Raw genomic sequence first — 17650 nt, forward strand, 5'->3', positions numbered from 1 at the left:
TGATTTGGATCATTGTTTTGTTGCGTAACTCAAGTGCAACTGAGCTTAAGGTCAAAAACCATTGGCCAGACATTCTTCATTCTATGATGATTTGTTTTGGCAAAGGAGAGAAAGATCTGTGTATAATTATTTGAGTTTTGTTTGACCTACTGTCCATTGGATGCCATTTTTGTCCAGCCTCTTTATAATTGTTAAATCATAACCCTAACCAAAGACCATCAAGTGCTTTTAAGTGCTTTTGTCCTGGGTGGTTATTTACTCAGGCTATCTTAGCCCAGTATTAAAAACTGCTTTTACAGTTTGAAAGCTGCAAGTATGACAAGAAAGCAAAAACAAAAGAAGTATTTTACAGCAATGTGCATTTTAAATTTCTGCTTTGAGCACCAGCGGCTCCACTGTCGAGACAATGTCATTATCTGAGCTGGAAGCTTCCCAGTGGACAAACTGTTTACTGGCCTATCAATCTGTCACTTGAGCAGAACTGTAAATAAACCTATTGATTCTGGCAAACAGATCATGTCGAAGAAAAGCAACTCAGCAAATGAAATGGAGGAATGGTCAGACGGAGACGACGTCTGGTGATATAGAGGTAATCTGAGGGAAGAACAGTAGGTAAGGAGGGAAGAGAGAGAGAGAGAGATGCAAATCCCATGGCAACAGCAACCAGAAAACAAGTCTAAAATAAGGGCAGTGTCCGCTATTGCTATAGCAACAGAAGAACGGCATACACTCAGCTTTGGGATTTGCTGAGAGGAGAAAAACAAAGCTTTAATTCTAACAAAATTATTATTGATAGACCTTGTCAGTCACTATGTGGGCTGTATCTCACCGAATTAGCAAGAAAAAAATGCTACTCAGCCTGCATTTGGATAACAATTTATTATCTTCAACAATTAAGGTCGTATTCATTGACTTTCTGACATTTCCATCAACAAATTGCTTGTGGAACGATGAGCTAGTTGGGATAAACATACCATCAACATGCATTAAAAGTAAAATCATTTAAGTCCAAATTTGAATTATAATGCTAAAAGCTGTTTTAAAAACAATGTAATCAGAAAATTTAACTCAATATTTAATCAAGAAAAGCAATTTTGTTTATCAAAAATAAGAACTAATATTTTAAAACTGAAACCTAAAGTGCAGCTTTTTGTTAGTGTGGAAAAGTGCTGTACCTGTCACCACACCCGGTTTGTTTACATGAAACATGTGCACCGTCTGCACTGCAGGGAAAAAAGACAACATTGATGCTTCGCCTTGCCTACCACTATCCAATCATATTTCACAGCGACCCTATTCCAGCCAATGAGAGCGCGGCAGTAAGAGGTCGAACAGCCAATCACAGTGAGCGAAAACCACTGATGCAACGGACCTGCAACAGCCCCCTACTGAACACGAAAAGTAAAATAGTACGTCTACAACAATATACCGTGGTCTATGGTAAACTGAATTCTATGTACACTACGGAGAGACGCTGTTTAAGTTGCTGGTTATGAACAGCACTGCCCCGTTGAGTTTAGAAACTGACGTTGCTAGCTTGTCACCGTTACATCTCATCAAAACCCTGCAGTAACTGAATTATTAAAACTAAACGTTCTGTGTTTTCACGGCAAGAGCATGACGTAGAATTGACATAACTAAACTATGAATGCGTCTTAAATGACTTAATTGAGATGTTGGAATCACAACTTTTGAAACAAGTCATTAATAACAGCTGGGAGAAAGAGTGGGCCGTCCTTCGGTGGTCCTCCGCGGAGGGAGTGGGCGGAGTGATCTACACAGAACAACAACAACACGTTCTACCCCGGTGACGCAGTCGGTTGCTAGGTGTGAATGAACTGATGCTTTGTCTCGGTCAGTCGGCTCCTCAGTTTACAGGTCGACCACAACAAAGCAGCATCTTTTCCTCTCTGTTTTTGTGCGTCGTTCCGGGTTATTCGGAGCTAAACATGGCTCTTTAAGTTCTTGTTTGACGTCGCTGGACCAGAAACGAAGTCGTGCTTTGCTTTAGCAACGCACCCCCAAGTGCTCTACAGTTTTCCCGCAAGAATGGAGTAAGTCAAACTCTTCTACTTCTTCTTTTTTTTTGTTGTTGTTATGGCTGACCATTGGATGTCATTGACTTGTTTACTTCCCACTTTGTTTGAAAATTCCTATTTAATTTTAAACTTCTTGTTTGCCCAGTTGTCACTGTTTTTTGTGATTACTTCAATAAGAGTTTATATATATATATTTTGCTAAACTGTACTTTTGTGTAAATGCATGCATTCAGCTTTTTAGATGTACCATAAATCCAGGCATATATTGTCACTTTTCAGTTGTATGTCCCAATAGTTTTAAATTATTTTACTTACTTACTGCCCAGTTATTGTGTAAGATTATGAAAATTAAACGACTCCCTGGTAACAGCCTATAAATTGTCATTGTTGTAATCTGAACCGTTTAAGTGATCAAGCAGAGGATTAATTTAAAATGAACCTGGATTGGAGGCAGTTGATCTGCATTAATCCCATTTAACCACCAGGGTGCTTCTCACTTGAGACACATGGTTACTGTGGAGTTTCTACATCAACAGTGGTGCCCATGACAGCACTACTGAAAGGTCCCACGTGTTTTCAGATGTGAAGTGCACTTTTTGCACTTTTGCTTTGAGGGCCAGTTAAATATCCAAAGGAGACAGTCGTGTCTTCCGTATCACTTTTTGCTACAATAGCTTTTATTTGAGGTAGTGCATTTTGGTTCTTTAATTAAGGGCATTCGCATGTAACTTCTTCTGATTTGTAGCTATTTTCTTTCCTGTCACATCTCATCAAAACATGTCATTGTGTGGACATTACTTGCTGAAGGAAGCACTGCCTGTCACTGGTTGTTCCATGACTTGATTGAACAATCCGGATGTTTTCTAAGTTGCACGGCGTTCTGATCCCTGCCTCCTCTTGTCCCTGCAGGTTTCATTATGCTCGCCCTGCCCTGCTCTCTGTGGCCCATCTGTCAGACCCCGCTCGCTCTCAGCGTGTGCTCGGACTCGGACTAAATCAAGGCGTCAACAGGCAAAATGATGGCAACATCAGCTCATGTTTGGAGGACTCTTCGTGTCTGCCCGGCAGACCCCCTCGCTCTCTCTCACCCACAGGCTAACCACAGCCAATCACAGGGGTGCAGGGGGGAGGTGTCAGAGGAGAGCCCGCATTTAATTGGTGAGTCGCAGCGAGTGCGTTTTTTTTATATTTTTCCCCATTTCAGGTGGGCTCGGCACTGCAGCACATTCGTCCTTCTTGAACAGTAAGTAAAAAACTAGCTACGATTGTTTTGTCGATATTGCCGGGCGACTTCAGGAAAAATGTTCTGCATTTACGATTGTCGATCAAATTGTGCCTGCACTGCTAGCTTGATATTTTAAACTTTTGTTTTTCCTCTTAGCTCTAACATTTTGTGCATCTAACAGATTGTTCCAAACATTTTTCCTCCTCCTTTGTAGGTGATGGTCTCACTGACTGGATGACGGAAGAAGTGGATTTCTCCTCGTACCTCCCAAATCCTCCTTCCCCTCCCTCCTCCACCAATGCCTCCCTTCCCCCTTCACCCCTTCAGAATGATATCCAGGTGCCCTCTGACTTGGAGGTCATGACCTCTTTGCTGCAAGAGGAACTCGCCCAGCTTGAGGACTACTTCCTGTCTGAGCCACTGCCAGAGAAAGGGCAGAGGCTGGGAAAATGCGACAGGGGTCCACTGCCGGCGGGTCCTCAGCCATTCAGTCAACTGCCATACGCCTCGTACTCTGCGTCCACCCAATCAGAGTCCAACCCACTTCTTGTTACCCTGGCAACCGGGGAGCTGGACCTGCTGAGCATCTGTGGTGGGCCCATAGGGCGATCCAAAATTCCTAGACATGCCCCGTACAGCTGCAGCCGCCCCAGTGGGTGTGGTAGGAAAAGAGTTCTGGAGAGCGTGAGGTTCGGCGAAGGCTACGAAAGCAACGTGTTGGGTTCCAAAGGAAGTAACTCAGGTAACTCTGCTGTGGCCCTGACGAGTAATTACGGCTCCGTGGAGGACGAGCAGCTGGTGGGGAAAAGCTACTGCCTGGGCAATGCGATCGAGGTCAGACGATGTGCTGGCTTATCCAAAGACGAGAAAAACTGCTGCTTTACCCAAGACGTGATGAGTGGCGCCAAGGTCGTTGGTGGCGGGTTTGGCTTTGGTGTAACACTGGACCCTCCTCAGAAGAAAGAGGATGTGATGATGTACAGCATGAGGGAGGTCAGCGGAGGCACCGCGAACAGCGAGGTGCTGAGCAGCATCAAGGCCAGCGTGGAGGTGACCAAGGCCACCGTGTCTTGGAAAACCGACAGCGGTGAAAGCTGCTACATTCCAACGACGCCTCAGTCCGAGGCCTTCAGCAGCTTCTTGGGGAACATCAACGAGCAGGTGAAAACGGAGAGTCTGCAGATGCTACAACCCGATTTACACTGCAATTACCTTGACGATCAGGCCCCAGAATGCTTCCTGATGGCGAGGGAGAGTCTGAATCTGGACAGCTCAGGGCACAGGCAGACATGCAGGCTAAGAGAAGACCACTGCGCTGTGAAATACGAAGTAGACATCATTCCACACGAAGGCGGCGAGCGAAAGCAAAAGAAAAGGGATCAGAACAAAACCGCCGCTCATAGGTAAAATCTTTGCTCCTACTGAATTTCTTTAAAAGCACCAACAATTTTCATATGACTTGCGATAAAAAAAACAAAAACAAAGCAACAAACAAACAAAACTCAACATCTTTTGCTTGACTTAGGTATCGCCAGCGAAAAAGGGCGGAGCTAGATTCTTTGGAGGAGCAGCTGCACTGCCTGGAGGGGAGGAACCGCGAGCTGCGAGACAAGGCAGAGTCCGTGGAACGTGAAATCCAGTACGTCAAAGACCTGCTGATCGAAGTTTACAAGGCACGCAGCCAAAGGCTCAAGCAGGACACAACAGCGTAACGCCGCACGACTGCAAGTACACTCAGACCGGGCAAAGCCGAGAAAATGCGCAACTTTTATTTGTTTTCTCGTGAACTGAATGTTTCATGTTTTTTGTTTGTTTGTTTGTTTTTTTTCCGTTGGTGTTGTTTTTATGATGCGGGGGCCACTGCATGCTTTGCTGATGTGAATTGTTTTCCTAATTTTAAAATCAATTCTTTCTCATTTGTTTTTGGCACTGAAATCACCTGAGCCTTCACTGTGGCGCTGCAATGCTTTACCTGACAATCATCTTTAACAGATCTTCCTCTTTCTCTGAATCTACTGAATAACTTTGGGGTTTTTTGGGGTTTTTTGTGGTGGGGGTTGTAATGTCATTTAAACAGCAGGTTACATATTTATTTTTAGCCTTACATTGAAATTGATGTCAGCAATAGAATCTGAAGAGTCTCTTTTTATTCCTATTTAATTATTACTTTTGAAATAAAGTTGCTGTAAGAGTTATGGAAGTAGATGGGTTAGTACTTGTGTTTTGGTGAAACATAGACTTATCGGAACTGTTAAGTTTTAAAATTAAAGAAAGTTCTGTGAAACAGTCTGATATTTTTTTCTTATTTAAATACGACTTCAGATATATTTTAAACAACTTGTGTTGCTCTAATGATCATATTTGGGACTATCTAATTCCCCTTGTGTTTCATAACTTAATACAACAGATCAAATCACTGCAACATTTTGCAGCAACTGCTGCAAGAAATGTTCAATTAAAACAAGTGTAATCCTAAATGCTTTAAAGTAAACTGAGATGTTGTTGTGCTATGGCTGTAAAGTTTACTTTGCAATAAATAAATAAATCTGTTTTGCAGCTCAGGATAAATGATCTGTTCTCCAGATCTACAAACATCAGTAGATAATTATGGCAGGAGATAACAGACTTGAAGCTTTTCGGTTTTGTCCCCCCCCTCTCTCTCTCTCTCTTCTGTGGGATTTCATATTTTCCTCTTGGATTGAAAAACATACTTTTATATCTGGGTGCACATATTGTAATTAGTGGTGTTTTAGCAGCCTTTCTCTGCATGCTCTTCCATTAATGTATTTTTCCTTCTCTGAAACAGAATATTTAGAGATTCAGAAATGAGGATTGTCTCCTTAAACTGCTTAAGGCAATAAGTTTTATAGGCCTCCAGCTGAGCTGCACTAATTTGTAACTTTTTATATGTTCAGGGAGTAGTGCGTTGATTTTTTTTTTTTCTAAAAAAATGTTGAAAAAAGAAACAAATTCATCAGAATGTTTATTTTTAGGCCGTGTGAAATATTTTGCAAGTCATTTATTTCTCTAATAGAAACTCTTTTGCACATTACTTTACAAAGCTTTTCCTTTTTTCTTTGCACATTTAATTTTTAGACAATCATTTATTTGCACTTTGTGTTTCTGTCTGTTTTTTTTGTTTGTTTTTTTTTGGCTTGGGATTCATGATGTTTAACCCCCTGCGGTGTACTATCAACGAAACATGTTTAAACCAAAAATACGGGCCGACAACTCATTGTATCTCTTTGTAATTTTGAAGCGATGTATCCACTATGTATGTTTTTTTTCTGTGTGGTGTAAACTTTCCATTTAAAAAAAAAGGAATACATACATGAATAAAAAGCTTCATTAACTTGAACCCGTGTGTTAATTCGTGTGTGTGTGTGTGTGTTTAAACCTTTCGGAATAGAAATGGCTTTCAACCTACAGGACTTGAATTAAAAACGACTGACCTGAATAGTTTTCTTCCTTTCCTTTAGTTGGATAATTTCGGTTTCTGTAGATAGAAGCACGGGCCGCAGGACAAGAACAAGAAAACCAAACGCGTTTAATTTTCACCCAACGTTATTAATCTGATCGTCTTCGAGTCTTTAGTTTCTTGTTAAATGGAAGCGAATGCAAAGAAATGAAACGAGCATTTTCTGTATTAATCATTTAAACTTGGCGATGAGTTGTTTTTTCTCCGTGCGTTCATCCTTTGGGCACTTTTATTTATACAAAAGGATCTTAGACTAGCACTTTAAATCTATTTAGAATAAACAAAAAAAAAAAAAGTGAATGAAAAATGACTTACGGTCCAATCCGTTCACATAATAATAATAATAAAACCAGTCACTAAAACTCCGCATAGGCAGCCCGATCCGGCTGTTTTATTTCAAAACTGAAAACAACTCCGCTGTGACAGTAAACATCACATCTCCGTGACGTAAAATATGTTTCTTTCTGCGGTTTAAAATATTTATTAAAGATACTTTTTTTCCCCAAATTTTTTTTTGTTGCAATAAACGACCCTTAATTCATTTAGAAGTAAAGAACAGAGACATTAAAATGCACTCAAATCATCTTAATCTTGCAGTTGCCTATATAGAATAAATGACATGATTTAAATGTATTGTGTTTTGTCGTATTAATTTCTAAACATTATCGCCTCGAAGAAAAACAAAAATGCATGTTTGAAAAGTCTAAATGAACGTGATTGCTAAACGGATTCCCATTTTGAGCCAGCGCTGACTGTCTGAAGGACTTACTTAGAAAAAGAAATGCTTCACCTTGAATCTCTCATTTGATATTTAAACGCGAGAAAACGTCATTAGAAAATAGTTGTTAAACATAAACAACCAATTAAGAGCAATCTGAATTCGTTTTACGTTTAGATATTTGATCTCGCTGGCATTTGTCACAGACTTAGCGCCTGTAAACGTTTTAAGGAATAATCAAACCGAAAAACACAACTTAATACGTAAACAAATAGTCGAGGCGTGACTAAGTTCATGGTGGAACAAATATAGAAAAAGTCTACACCTGCTTGTTAAAATGCAGAGCTTTCATGATGTAAAGTAGAATGATAAATCCTTTAAATGTTTGATTTTAATGAGATTTTTATTCATGTACAGCGAAACTGGAAACAAACAAATGAGTGACAAGGTTCAAGTAAAGAAGAATACAAAAGCTGCAGTAACCTGGTTGTTGCCTGTTCACATCCTAAGCTCCTTTGTTGAACCACTGAGTTTCAGTATCGGGTTTTCTTACACCTGCCATTAACCAAAGTCAAGTTATTTAACATTAAAAAAAGGTCAGCAGTTTTGGGACGTTTTTCTTGGCATTTGCATCCTTCAGCTAAAGAGTTTGCTTGTAGAGATGTTGCAAATAATCAACAGTAAAGAACCAACAGGCAGTTCTGGTCTACATGTTTCCATGTGTTTTCAACCATTAACGATAATGGTTGAAAGACACAAACATTTTCTTCCATTTTGACCGGACAAAAATCACCTAAAACCTTGAAGAAGAATGTGCTACATTTTGCAGAAACCCAACTTGAACTTTAGGCTAACTTGGGAACAAAGACAAAAACTGCACATCAATTACAAGAATACAATTATCCACTGTGAAATGTGGCGGTGGCAGCATCATGATCTGGTGATGTTTTGTTCAGATGCAAAAAGACTTTCTCCAGGTGGATAAAATCATAAACATTTGTCAAGAACTAAAATCTTTAGGCGTTTGCTAGAAAGCTGAACATAAGTTTGACTGCTACAGAATAAGACTTGAGCGATTAAATCGAAGAAAAAGCTGAAGGAGCAAGCAGGTCGCTGCAGCTTGGAAATGTTGGGAAATTGCTTTTTCTTTTTTACCGGGGTTTGTGGAGTTTTTATTCCCACTTCATGTTTAAAGCAGTCAGAAGTGTCGTCCAAACATTGTGCAGCACACTTCTAAGGGACACGGTGCAGTGCTGACGTCCCTCTTCTCGTTAACTTCCCCGCTGCACTGCATCCTGCTGGCTGCAGAGATTTAGAGCTGCGATTGCAGCTTCTCTCACGCCGTTGTTCGAATCATTGCACGCGACTCTGAGAAGAGAGCCGTACGTCTCTTCATCCAGCACCGACACCACGCCGTCAACATTCACCAGGTTTCCCAGAGCCGCACAGCAGTGACGCCGCGTGACGGCGTCGCGGTCCGAGAGCAGGCAGGTCAACGAGGCCGCTGACCTCTGAGCTTCGTCCGTCCATCGCCTCTGCTCATCGGCGTCAAACATCTGCTCCGTCACCGCGTCACCAGCTGCTCCGACGTGTGAATGCGCTTGTTTACTGCCATTGTTCTCTTTGCCCCACCCTGAAGAGTCACTGCAGCTTCCTCCCATTTTAAACTTTGCTGCAACGTATCCCAGCCAGTTCCCCACCGCCCTGCAGGCCGTCCGCCGCACCTGTGTGCAGGAGTCATTAAGAACGTCTATCATCTGTCTGAAAATGTCAGCCTGCAGGTTATGCGCTCCATTAGCCCCGAATGGTTCCCAATTCCCCACAAACCTACATGTGGCAGCTCTGATCTGGTCGTACGGATGAGTCAGCGCCTGCTGCAGCGCCGCGGCCTCGACAGATACCCGAGGGGAAGCGGGCTGAGAGGAGCAGCGGGCCACTTGGGACAAGAGATTCAGGAGCTCCACAGCACAGTCCCACAGCTCATCCTGCCGCAGCAAGTCAGAGAGCAGAGAGCTGGCAGTTCTGGTCACAGCGGTGGGAGTTTTGGACGGGAAGAGCTGGTTGCTCTGAGTTGACGAAAAAAAGCCAGAAGCACCTCCTCCGACGTGGGACACGGAGCGCTCAGGATCACACAACAGCAAACGGCTCAGCAGGGAGAGAGGCAGCTCCAGCTGAGAAGGAGGGAATGTCTGAATCACCTGCAAAGCCACAAAAAAAAAAAAAAATCTGAGCGCTTGTCACACATCCAACATTTGACTTGCAAAGTGCAAAGATGTTAAATTGTAAAGTATTGCTTCTCAGAGAGGAGCACGATGCAAGAGCCATTGTGTGTTGCATCAGACTTTTGTTTGCCATTGAGGTCTTTATAGGAGCAAGAGAAGGCCACTGACCTGCAGGAGGCTGGAAGCAACATGACAGCTGTCATACACCTGCAGGACGGCGGCCATGGTGTGTAGCGGCAGGTCCAGAGCAAACGGAAAGCAGAGCAGGTGGCAGCTCAACGTGGACAGAGAGTCGCAGCTCAGCTCCGTGTCGGCTGTCCCACAGGGAGGCTTGGCTGATAAATGAGGACTGCAGGGTATAAATGATGATGCTGTTAGCTCGCAGTGCTGGAGCTCTGTGGATTTATGACTTCTAATCCAAAATGGTTTAATTAGGAAAACACTTCAGAAAATTTTACTGGGATTCTAAGTGACAGGCAAACACAACATAGTGCATTATTGAAAAGTGGAAGGAATAAAAAAAATTAAAAAAAAAAAGAAACCGTGGAGAAGTTTGTTATGTAAAACCAAGGTTGGGAAATCCTTAAATTTCCCATGTTAATCATTCAGGTGTGCCTAAATGCTTGCTAATACAATACACCGCCTATTTACCTAAAGTCTGCGCCGCACAGCTCCTGCAGACTAGCAGCAGCAGCAATTATCAAACACGTGGTAGAACAGCATTTCTGGTGAACTTGACATAGGAGCTACTTCTCAGTCTGACACTCCTAAGAATGGCTGTAAAGCAGCATAATGTCGTGAAGACATGCTGTAGGCAGTGTCAGAAAGAGCCGAAGCTTCTTAGTGTGGCGCTCAGGAAGAGTGCGGCAAATGTCACGGTCGGACAGCAGGGAAACAGGGGAGTGTTGTCCAGTCAGATCGCCAATTCCCGAAACCACATACGCACAAAAAAAAAACTAGTAATTAGCGCACATAAGGTCAGTGTGACCCCACCGGCTCGTGTACAGAGTAAAAAAAAACACTTGTGGAGTTCTAATGACCCCATTTCTTAAGACTGCGGGAGAGTTAAAGAGACAGACTCCCAATTTCCAGTTTCTTTTTAATTATTTTTAACATATGCACCATTTTCATACCAACTGAAGGCAACATAGTTAGTTGATTGTGCCATTTTATAGCACAATCTGCCTAGAGACTGGAGGCAATTTTCATCCAAACAAAGCAAGAGATATTTTGCAAAGAAGAATGGGCAGAAATGACGGTTCTAAAAGGTTTTGGCTCAGAGAAATAAACTCTACATCTTAATTTGAAAAAAAAAAAAAAAAAGTACTTTTTTTTTTTTTTAAATTATGCATCATTTTCCTTCCACATCACATTAACGCACTACTTGGTACTGGTCTATTATAAAAAGAAAAACCTGAAAAGTTGAGGGTGTAAGTACTTTACAAGGCGTTGTAAAACACTAACCAGTCGTTGCTGAGCAACCAGCAGAGCGTGTATACACATTGAGACTTTTTGTCAGAAAAAAGAGGAATGCATGAGTACAGGTCCTTTGTGAAGATGAGCAGCGCAATAGACAGAAAGGAGTAAATTCCTGAAAAAAGAAAGAAAGAAAAAGTCATTATTAACATGTACAATAGTAAATGGAAAAAAAAAAAAAAAACGTTTTGAGATTTGGGTTTTACCATCTGCTGAAAATAAGTCCAGGTTTGGCGTTGGGCTTGTGAGCGAAGAACCAACTTTTTTCCACAAATCCAAGAACACAAGTGGATTTAACTTAGATGAGACCGAAGCGTTGTCATCCTGAGGAAAATAATAAATGATACTCACAATGCGTAGAGATTTATTGCTGAAAATGTAGTGCGTCTTACCCGGCGCCTCACCTCAGACAATGCGTGTAGGAGTAAAGAGAGGAGGCCATCATACAGTCCCCAACCAGGAGGCGGTAAAACCAGGGGCTTAGAGTGCACAGAAACAAACATGCTATAAACAAGTGCAGGAAAGAATAGACTGTAATGAATGACGTATTGCTTGGTACCGAGGGAGGTATTTTCAGCAGGGAAGTCAAATTCTCCACGTCAACAAAAACATCAACACCATGTAGAGTGAAGAGAGATAAAACAGAAGCAGCGAGCGGCTAAAGAAAAAAAACAAACAAAAAAAAAAACAGAGAAAAAGCATCAAAATCTTATCTGATTTAAAAGGGGCAGCTTGATCTCATAAAATATTGTCAGGAACACAAAAACACAAGTCATGGTCAAATCAACACAGATGAAGAAGACTTTTTACTTCCAAACAACAAACCAAAAATCCAAACATGTTATAAAAATGTGCTTATTGGACTGATTGAAGAGAGTACTTACTGCCAGAGCAGTAAGATTTGACTGACTGATAATCGTCTTGAGCGGCTCAGTGAACTCTTCCAGTCTGCAGGGTGAAACCAGAGGAAGGTATGTAAATAAATATTCAGCCTGTAGTTGTGCTGTACTCAACAAAAAAGAAAGGAATAAAACCTGGGCTCGTCTTCCACCCAACCACGATGCCTTTCCCAGTAGAACAGAATAAATTTAATAATTTCTCCAAGAGTAAGCACATTCCTCTGCTCCTGAAGAGAAAATACAAAAAAAAAAAAAAAAAAATCAGGAGGTTTCTAGTAAACAAGGGTTATTTTAGGTGTGCTTGTATTACAGAAAAGTAACCTTGATAAAGTCAGAGTTTGAAACAGAATCTCTGATCAACTCAAAGAGGGATTGTGGTAGTTTAAGTTCATGGCTGATGTGGTGAGACTTCTCTAGGTCAGGGGTCACGATCAAGTTACGTAGGACTTTTAGCACCTGCTCAATCTGCTGCACATTTATAACACCGACACCTATCAGCTGAACAGAACAAGAGTAACCTTTAAGTTATGTTAGGACAGAATCGCCAAGTAATTCATTGTAGAAACAAAATGAAATCACTCACCTGAACCTGAAATGCTCTAATGCTGGATTTAATTTGACATATGACGTCATTGTAGTTCACGAGCTTCTTCTGCTGCCTGCTTAGGTCTGTTTCCTGGACACGATTCTCACAGTGCCTTTCAGTAGCAACATCCTGAAGGAAGAAGAAATTATTTTCCCAGGACAATTGTCTCAATACTTTGTAAATCACAGCAAAAGTATCCACATCCCTCTGAACAGACATTAGATTGGCGGCTCTGTGGTTCACTTTCTATGATAACCTGTTACATGAAATCCAAAACAAAATATAAATATTATAATATTGAAGTTTGTAATTGCAAAAGCAGAGTGAAAGCTGCTGACCTGCCTGCGAAGTGTGGCTGGTCCGTCATTCCCTCTGCGCACGAGTCGCGGCCCGACCTCAACAGAGGGAAACTCCTGTTCGTAGTCTCTGCTGATCTGACCCCTGGTGAGAAAATGAGCAGAGTAACAGTATAATTCAGCTGTACATGTTTCATTAGTTTCTATGCTTCCTGAAACAAACCTTTGTGTTGGTGTGGCGCGTGTTTTACTCTTCAGGTTCATGCTTTGATTGACTGCCGTGGCCAACTGGCCAGAAGCTGCAGGGACTTCAATGGAGAGGGCTTTAGGCGACGCCATTACTGCAGCAGGATTCACTCTTTCACATCCTTCCTTCTTTTTCTGTTAAGCGACACCAAACAGGTTAAATGAGCATCTGAAAATGATCTAAAAAAAAAAAAAAAAACACACTAAAATTTACCGCTGGCTAGCTTTAGCACCGTCACTGCTAACCTCTCTCTTTTGGAGCTCCATCTGCTCCCTGGCCTTTCTCATTAATATGCTCTCTCCTGATGTCGGCACAGACTTTTCTGCCACTTGCTTCAGCTTCATGGCCACCACGTCTGGGCTGGGTGTGACTGTCAGCGGGCTGAAGAGGTTTGTGTCGGACAGCACTGCCATCGCCACGAAAACAAACTTATTCAATTTAGAAATGTAAGCAACTATTTAAAGCTTTGGAAAATCTATTAAACTCGTGGTCCAAGATGTAAAGCTTGTTACCAACAAAAATAAATCGAAGTCAGTATTTCTATTTGTTTTGGCAATATCTGTTGTAAATATTTAACGGAGATAAAATCTACCCTTCAAAAACAAGCTTCTGCCTGCACAGTGAGAAAACAGACAGCAAAATATCAATGATGTTGATATCATTATTGATATCAACATATAAATGATATCAACACAAAGAAACACAATTTCTTTGTGTTTTTTATTTTTTCCTCCAATGAAGTTGAACAGTTGCCTCCTTCAAACTTTATGAATGAGATTGTGTAACATTTCAAATGAATACTGCACGGATTTGAAAACAATCTAGCTTAATCTTTGCACCTCTTGTGATGACATCAACACAAAAAGACAAAGCAGAAATGTTATTCTTTCTTTGCTGTGTTTTTCAAGAATGTTGAATTGTCTTAAAAAATAAAAATAAAAAAAAAAAAATCCTGAGTTGGAAATTCTTACTTTGTTAGTCAGGTGTGTTTTAATGGTATGAATAAATTTTTCTTGTAGAAGAGAAATCATCAGATATCATCTATGATAAAAGAAAAGGTTTAAAGATTACCTAAAACACCATCAGCAACAAAGGAGTGGTGCAGGAGGTCTGGCCATGACAAACGTTTCTGTGGGTCTTTAGTCAACAAACCTTTCAGGAAACTCTGTGAAAGACATGAAAACGTATGTTTTTTTATTCCTGATAAGATTGTATTGGTGGGGATGTGTAAGGACGATTCTGAAATGTAACATGCTGATTAATATCTTTTCCATCTGCTTGTCACACAGCAGTTCAATCTACTTGACTAGACTGGAAACTTTAGGATGTTAAACGGCTGTACTGTCACCATGCAGCTGTCGCTCATCGTGTCCGGCCATTTGATCGGATCTTTCACAATGAGCTGCACCAAGTGGAAGATGGAGTTGGTGTAGAATGGTGGCACCCCCGTGTGGAGCTCATACAAAATGCAGCCCAGAGCCCACAGGTCAGCGGTGTGGTCGTACGGCTTCTCCTCTACGATCTCAGGCGACATGTACAGCGGTGTTCCCTTGATGGAAGTCAGGACCAGCGTGGAGACGCTCATCGCTCTGGCAAACCTGTGGCAAGATTTTGAGTAAATAAGAAGTTTGGAAATAGCTGCATTTAAACACAAAAAGGAAAAAAAAAAAAACCTCACCCAAAGTCACAGAGCTTCACCACACCGCTTTTTCCTAGCAGGATATTTTGAGGTTTCATGTCACGGTGAAGGATGCGATGGGAGTGTAAATAATACAGAGCAGAGACCAGCTGGCAGGCAATCTCTCGCACCTTGGAAAATGTTGAGGAGTCAAATATGCATTATGTACAATCAAGTGGAGTAAATGTCATCATAGGCAAAACTAAAGTTCATGATTTTCATTTTTGTGGTTTTAATAATTGTTTTTAAAAAAAATCAGATTATGACAGCATATTCTGTCATAATCTGAAAGAATGAGCGTCCAGAATACAAAACTAGAAACAGGAAAACCTAAAAAAAAATGAGGTCACAGACATGCATCATCCTTCAGGTAATCATGTGCTTTATCTGTTTTATATCTCCGTTATTTCACACATCAGAGTTAGGTAATAAAACAACCAAAAATAACATTACAAGTAAAATACTCTATATAAATACAGCAAACAAACATTTTACTTTAAAATATTCTATAATAGACTATAAAAGTCTAAGGTGAATAGGTGTGGTTGGTTCTGCTGTTATGAGACAGTTAAACATTTTCTGGTCTGGTCTAAGCCCCCAATGTTTGTGGGCCTCTGGATCTCACACACGCCATGACTTTGAGTAGTGAATACCTGGCTTTCTGGCAAGTGTCCGTCATCCTCCAAAATCTGGAACAACTGGCCTTCTGCATACTCAGTTACAACCACAACCTATCATAACGAAACAATAGATTTTTTGACAAGGCAAATGGTCTAGAGACTGCAAATTCTTACAAAGGTTATACTTTTTGATATATTTTGCGTGTGCGTGTGTGTACAAACAACAATACTAAACAGAGAGTTAAAAGTACCTCGGTTTCAGTCTCAAAACTGTCAAAGAGCTGGACTATATTTGGGTGTCGAAGATCTCTCATAATTTCTATTTCTCTCTTCAAACTTCGCAGCTCTTTTTCCGTCCGACCCACTTTCGGCATAAACTTTAGAGCTACGACCTAATGATATAAACCAACAAAATGAACGAGACGAAGAGTCAAACAAACATGGGAATAAAAAGTTTCGATAAAGGAAAACTTACCTTGCCGGTGAACTTTTTTCTCCCCTTGTAAACTCGGCCGAATGAGCCCTCTCCGACCAGGTTTAGTACGTGGTAAGAATCCATCTGAACCACCGCGGGCTAACGGTCGAACCGAAACAAACACTGTGATGATAATGTAGCTCTTATGTGAAAACACAAGTGGCAGTCAACGTTATGAGCAAAACGTACAACTTACATAAAACAAGTTATTAAGACTAACGACGATGCTTTTTGTTACGTTTGGAGATTGACAAAGCCTAATGTTAATGTTAAGTTGTGTTTTCAGTAACTGAAGAAACGGTTGTGTGGACCTACTTAACTGCCTCGCAATAAAAGTTATCATTAACTCGTTTAATTTGACTTTTTATGCGTAAACCTTTAGAGGTTATCATAGTTTGGACTGATTACGACACTATATCAACAATAAACATATATATTTTTAAAATAATTTTACGACATAATGAAAAATTCAAATCCGGCATTTCTGTGGACGTAAAAATGGACGGGGGTCCTAAGCCCAGCGACAGCTGTTTGCGTTCCTAGCAACAGGCTCCTTCATGAGGAAAACAAAGCGCTCTGTGGCGTTCTTACAACGAAATCTACAACAGTCAGAGGGCGCTGTTGGTTGTAAATGTGATTATCATCACTTTTACAGTCATAAGAACGAAATAGAACAAAATCTTTCAACACACTTGACTCAAATAATCAGATTATTAGCGGAACTCTGGAAAACTTGACTGGATACTGATTAGGTAATTGAACAAAATAAAGATAAAATAATAGTAAACCTATAAAACAGTCAAGGGGGATTAGAAAAAGCAAAATTAGAAAATTAGAAAAGTTATAAAAATCTAGCCTCCATCTGCATTTTTTTTCTAATAAATATTGAAATTCTCTATTGTCTTATTATAAATATGATCAAGTTTTTCTTAGTTTTTAACTTAGTTTTATCATTTCAAATGTAAGGGTCTGCTTTAACCTCAGTCAAACACTTTGGAATGGACTGAATAAAAATATTATACATAAAGTGATTGAATGACTGATAACAGCTTTATTATTCCGTAATGGTCATATTATTAATTGCTATAAAATTGCAGGCCTGCTCGTGTACCTATCTTCTTCCGCCCAGCCTCCCTCTGTGCCAACTGCAACGTGGATTTAGCAAACGAAAACCGAAGAGCATCTATTTACTCAGCTATTCGCCAGAGGGCGCAAGTGTTTTATCCGAACAGCAAGCGCGTCTTGGCTTTTGCTGTTAGTGATACGTACCATATTCAGGTCCCTATAATTTATGCTGCCAACTGACAAATTCCCATAGAAGCAGGTTACAATAGTAGTGATTTGTGATACTTTGCATGTTTAGACAAGATCTTTTTAAATAGGTCTCTTGTCCCACCTGTAACAAATGTGTTACACCCCTTCTTAGATAAGTAAATAGAATCAGTTATGTTTATTTACGTAGCATCTATTCACCGCAATTGTCATTTCAAGGTAGGTCTATGTATATAAATCTAATTCAGTTTAAAGGATATTCAAATCGGTCCAGAACATTTAAGCATAATCTAACTTTAGTCGAGAAAAGAAGGTCTTTACAGAGTTGTGAGGAACTGCAGATGAAGTCCTCATCTGAACTGTGCGTCCAATGAGCGCCTCCAGAGACTGCCCCCGGTAAAGGAGAGATTGTGTGTCCA

At 40.8% G+C, this 17650-nt stretch overlaps 2 protein-coding genes across 5 annotated transcripts; one reads left to right on the forward strand and one right to left on the reverse strand.

Annotated features, from left to right (window-relative positions):
- The first annotated feature begins 266 nt into the window (after positions 1-266).
- On the forward strand, positions 267-6622 carry atf5a (activating transcription factor 5a). The gene is made up of 4 exons (XM_008427681.3): positions 267-2054; positions 2949-3197; positions 3479-4667; positions 4790-6622. The coding sequence occupies exons 2-4, from the start codon at positions 3056-3058 to the stop codon at positions 4974-4976; spliced, it is 1518 nt and encodes a 505-aa protein (XP_008425903.1). The 5' UTR covers positions 267-2054; positions 2949-3055; the 3' UTR covers positions 4977-6622.
- Positions 6623-7844: 1222 nt separating this feature from the next.
- On the reverse strand, positions 7845-17464 carry stk36 (serine/threonine kinase 36 (fused homolog, Drosophila)). 4 transcript variants are annotated; one of them, XM_008427679.3, is made up of 21 exons: positions 16156-17464; positions 15960-16058; positions 15736-15876; positions 15518-15595; positions 14865-14995; positions 14535-14784; positions 14258-14351; positions 13432-13592; positions 13163-13320; positions 12982-13084; positions 12641-12772; positions 12379-12555; positions 12193-12284; positions 12043-12106; positions 11718-11816; positions 11563-11637; positions 11365-11482; positions 11147-11273; positions 9851-10031; positions 9292-9658; positions 8972-9184 (listed from the first exon to the last, which is right to left on the reverse strand). In XM_008427679.3, the coding sequence occupies exons 1-21, from the start codon at positions 16300-16302 to the stop codon at positions 9123-9125; spliced, it is 2856 nt and encodes a 951-aa protein (XP_008425901.2). In that variant the 5' UTR covers positions 16303-17464; the 3' UTR covers positions 8972-9122. The 4 variants fall into 4 exon arrangements, with proteins under 4 accessions (XP_008425898.2, XP_081471528.1, XP_081471527.1 ...); XM_008427676.3 differs by having other exon boundaries at positions 7845-9658; XM_081615402.1 differs by having other exon boundaries at positions 7845-9658; positions 15960-16082.
- Between the last annotated feature and the right edge of the window lie 186 nt (positions 17465-17650).

Source organism: Poecilia reticulata, chromosome 14 (assembly GCF_904066995.2).
Source record: "Poecilia reticulata chromosome 14, P_reticulata-male-v2, whole genome shotgun sequence".
Taxonomy (NCBI): Eukaryota; Metazoa; Chordata; class Actinopteri; order Cyprinodontiformes; family Poeciliidae; genus Poecilia; species Poecilia reticulata.

Coding starts and splice junctions, on each gene's coding strand:
- stk36 (XM_008427676.3), bottom strand. CDS start 16,302: ATGATAACTTTTATTGCGAGGCAGTTAAGTAGGTCCACACAACCGTTT. Junction 16,059..16,155: donor GTCTTAATAACTTGTTTTAT/GTAAGTTGTACG, acceptor TTCGACCGTTAG/CCCGCGGTGGTTCAGATGGA. Junction 11,638..11,717: donor TGCTGAAAATACCTCCCTCG/GTACCAAGCAAT, acceptor GTGCACTCTAAG/CCCCTGGTTTTACCGCCTCC.
- atf5a (XM_008427681.3), top strand. CDS start 3,056: ATGATGGCAACATCAGCTCATGTTTGGAGGACTCTTCGTGTCTGCCCG. Junction 3,198..3,478: donor GGAGAGCCCGCATTTAATTG/GTGAGTCGCAGC, acceptor CCTCCTTTGTAG/GTGATGGTCTCACTGACTGG. Junction 4,668..4,789: donor AACAAAACCGCCGCTCATAG/GTAAAATCTTTG, acceptor TGCTTGACTTAG/GTATCGCCAGCGAAAAAGGG.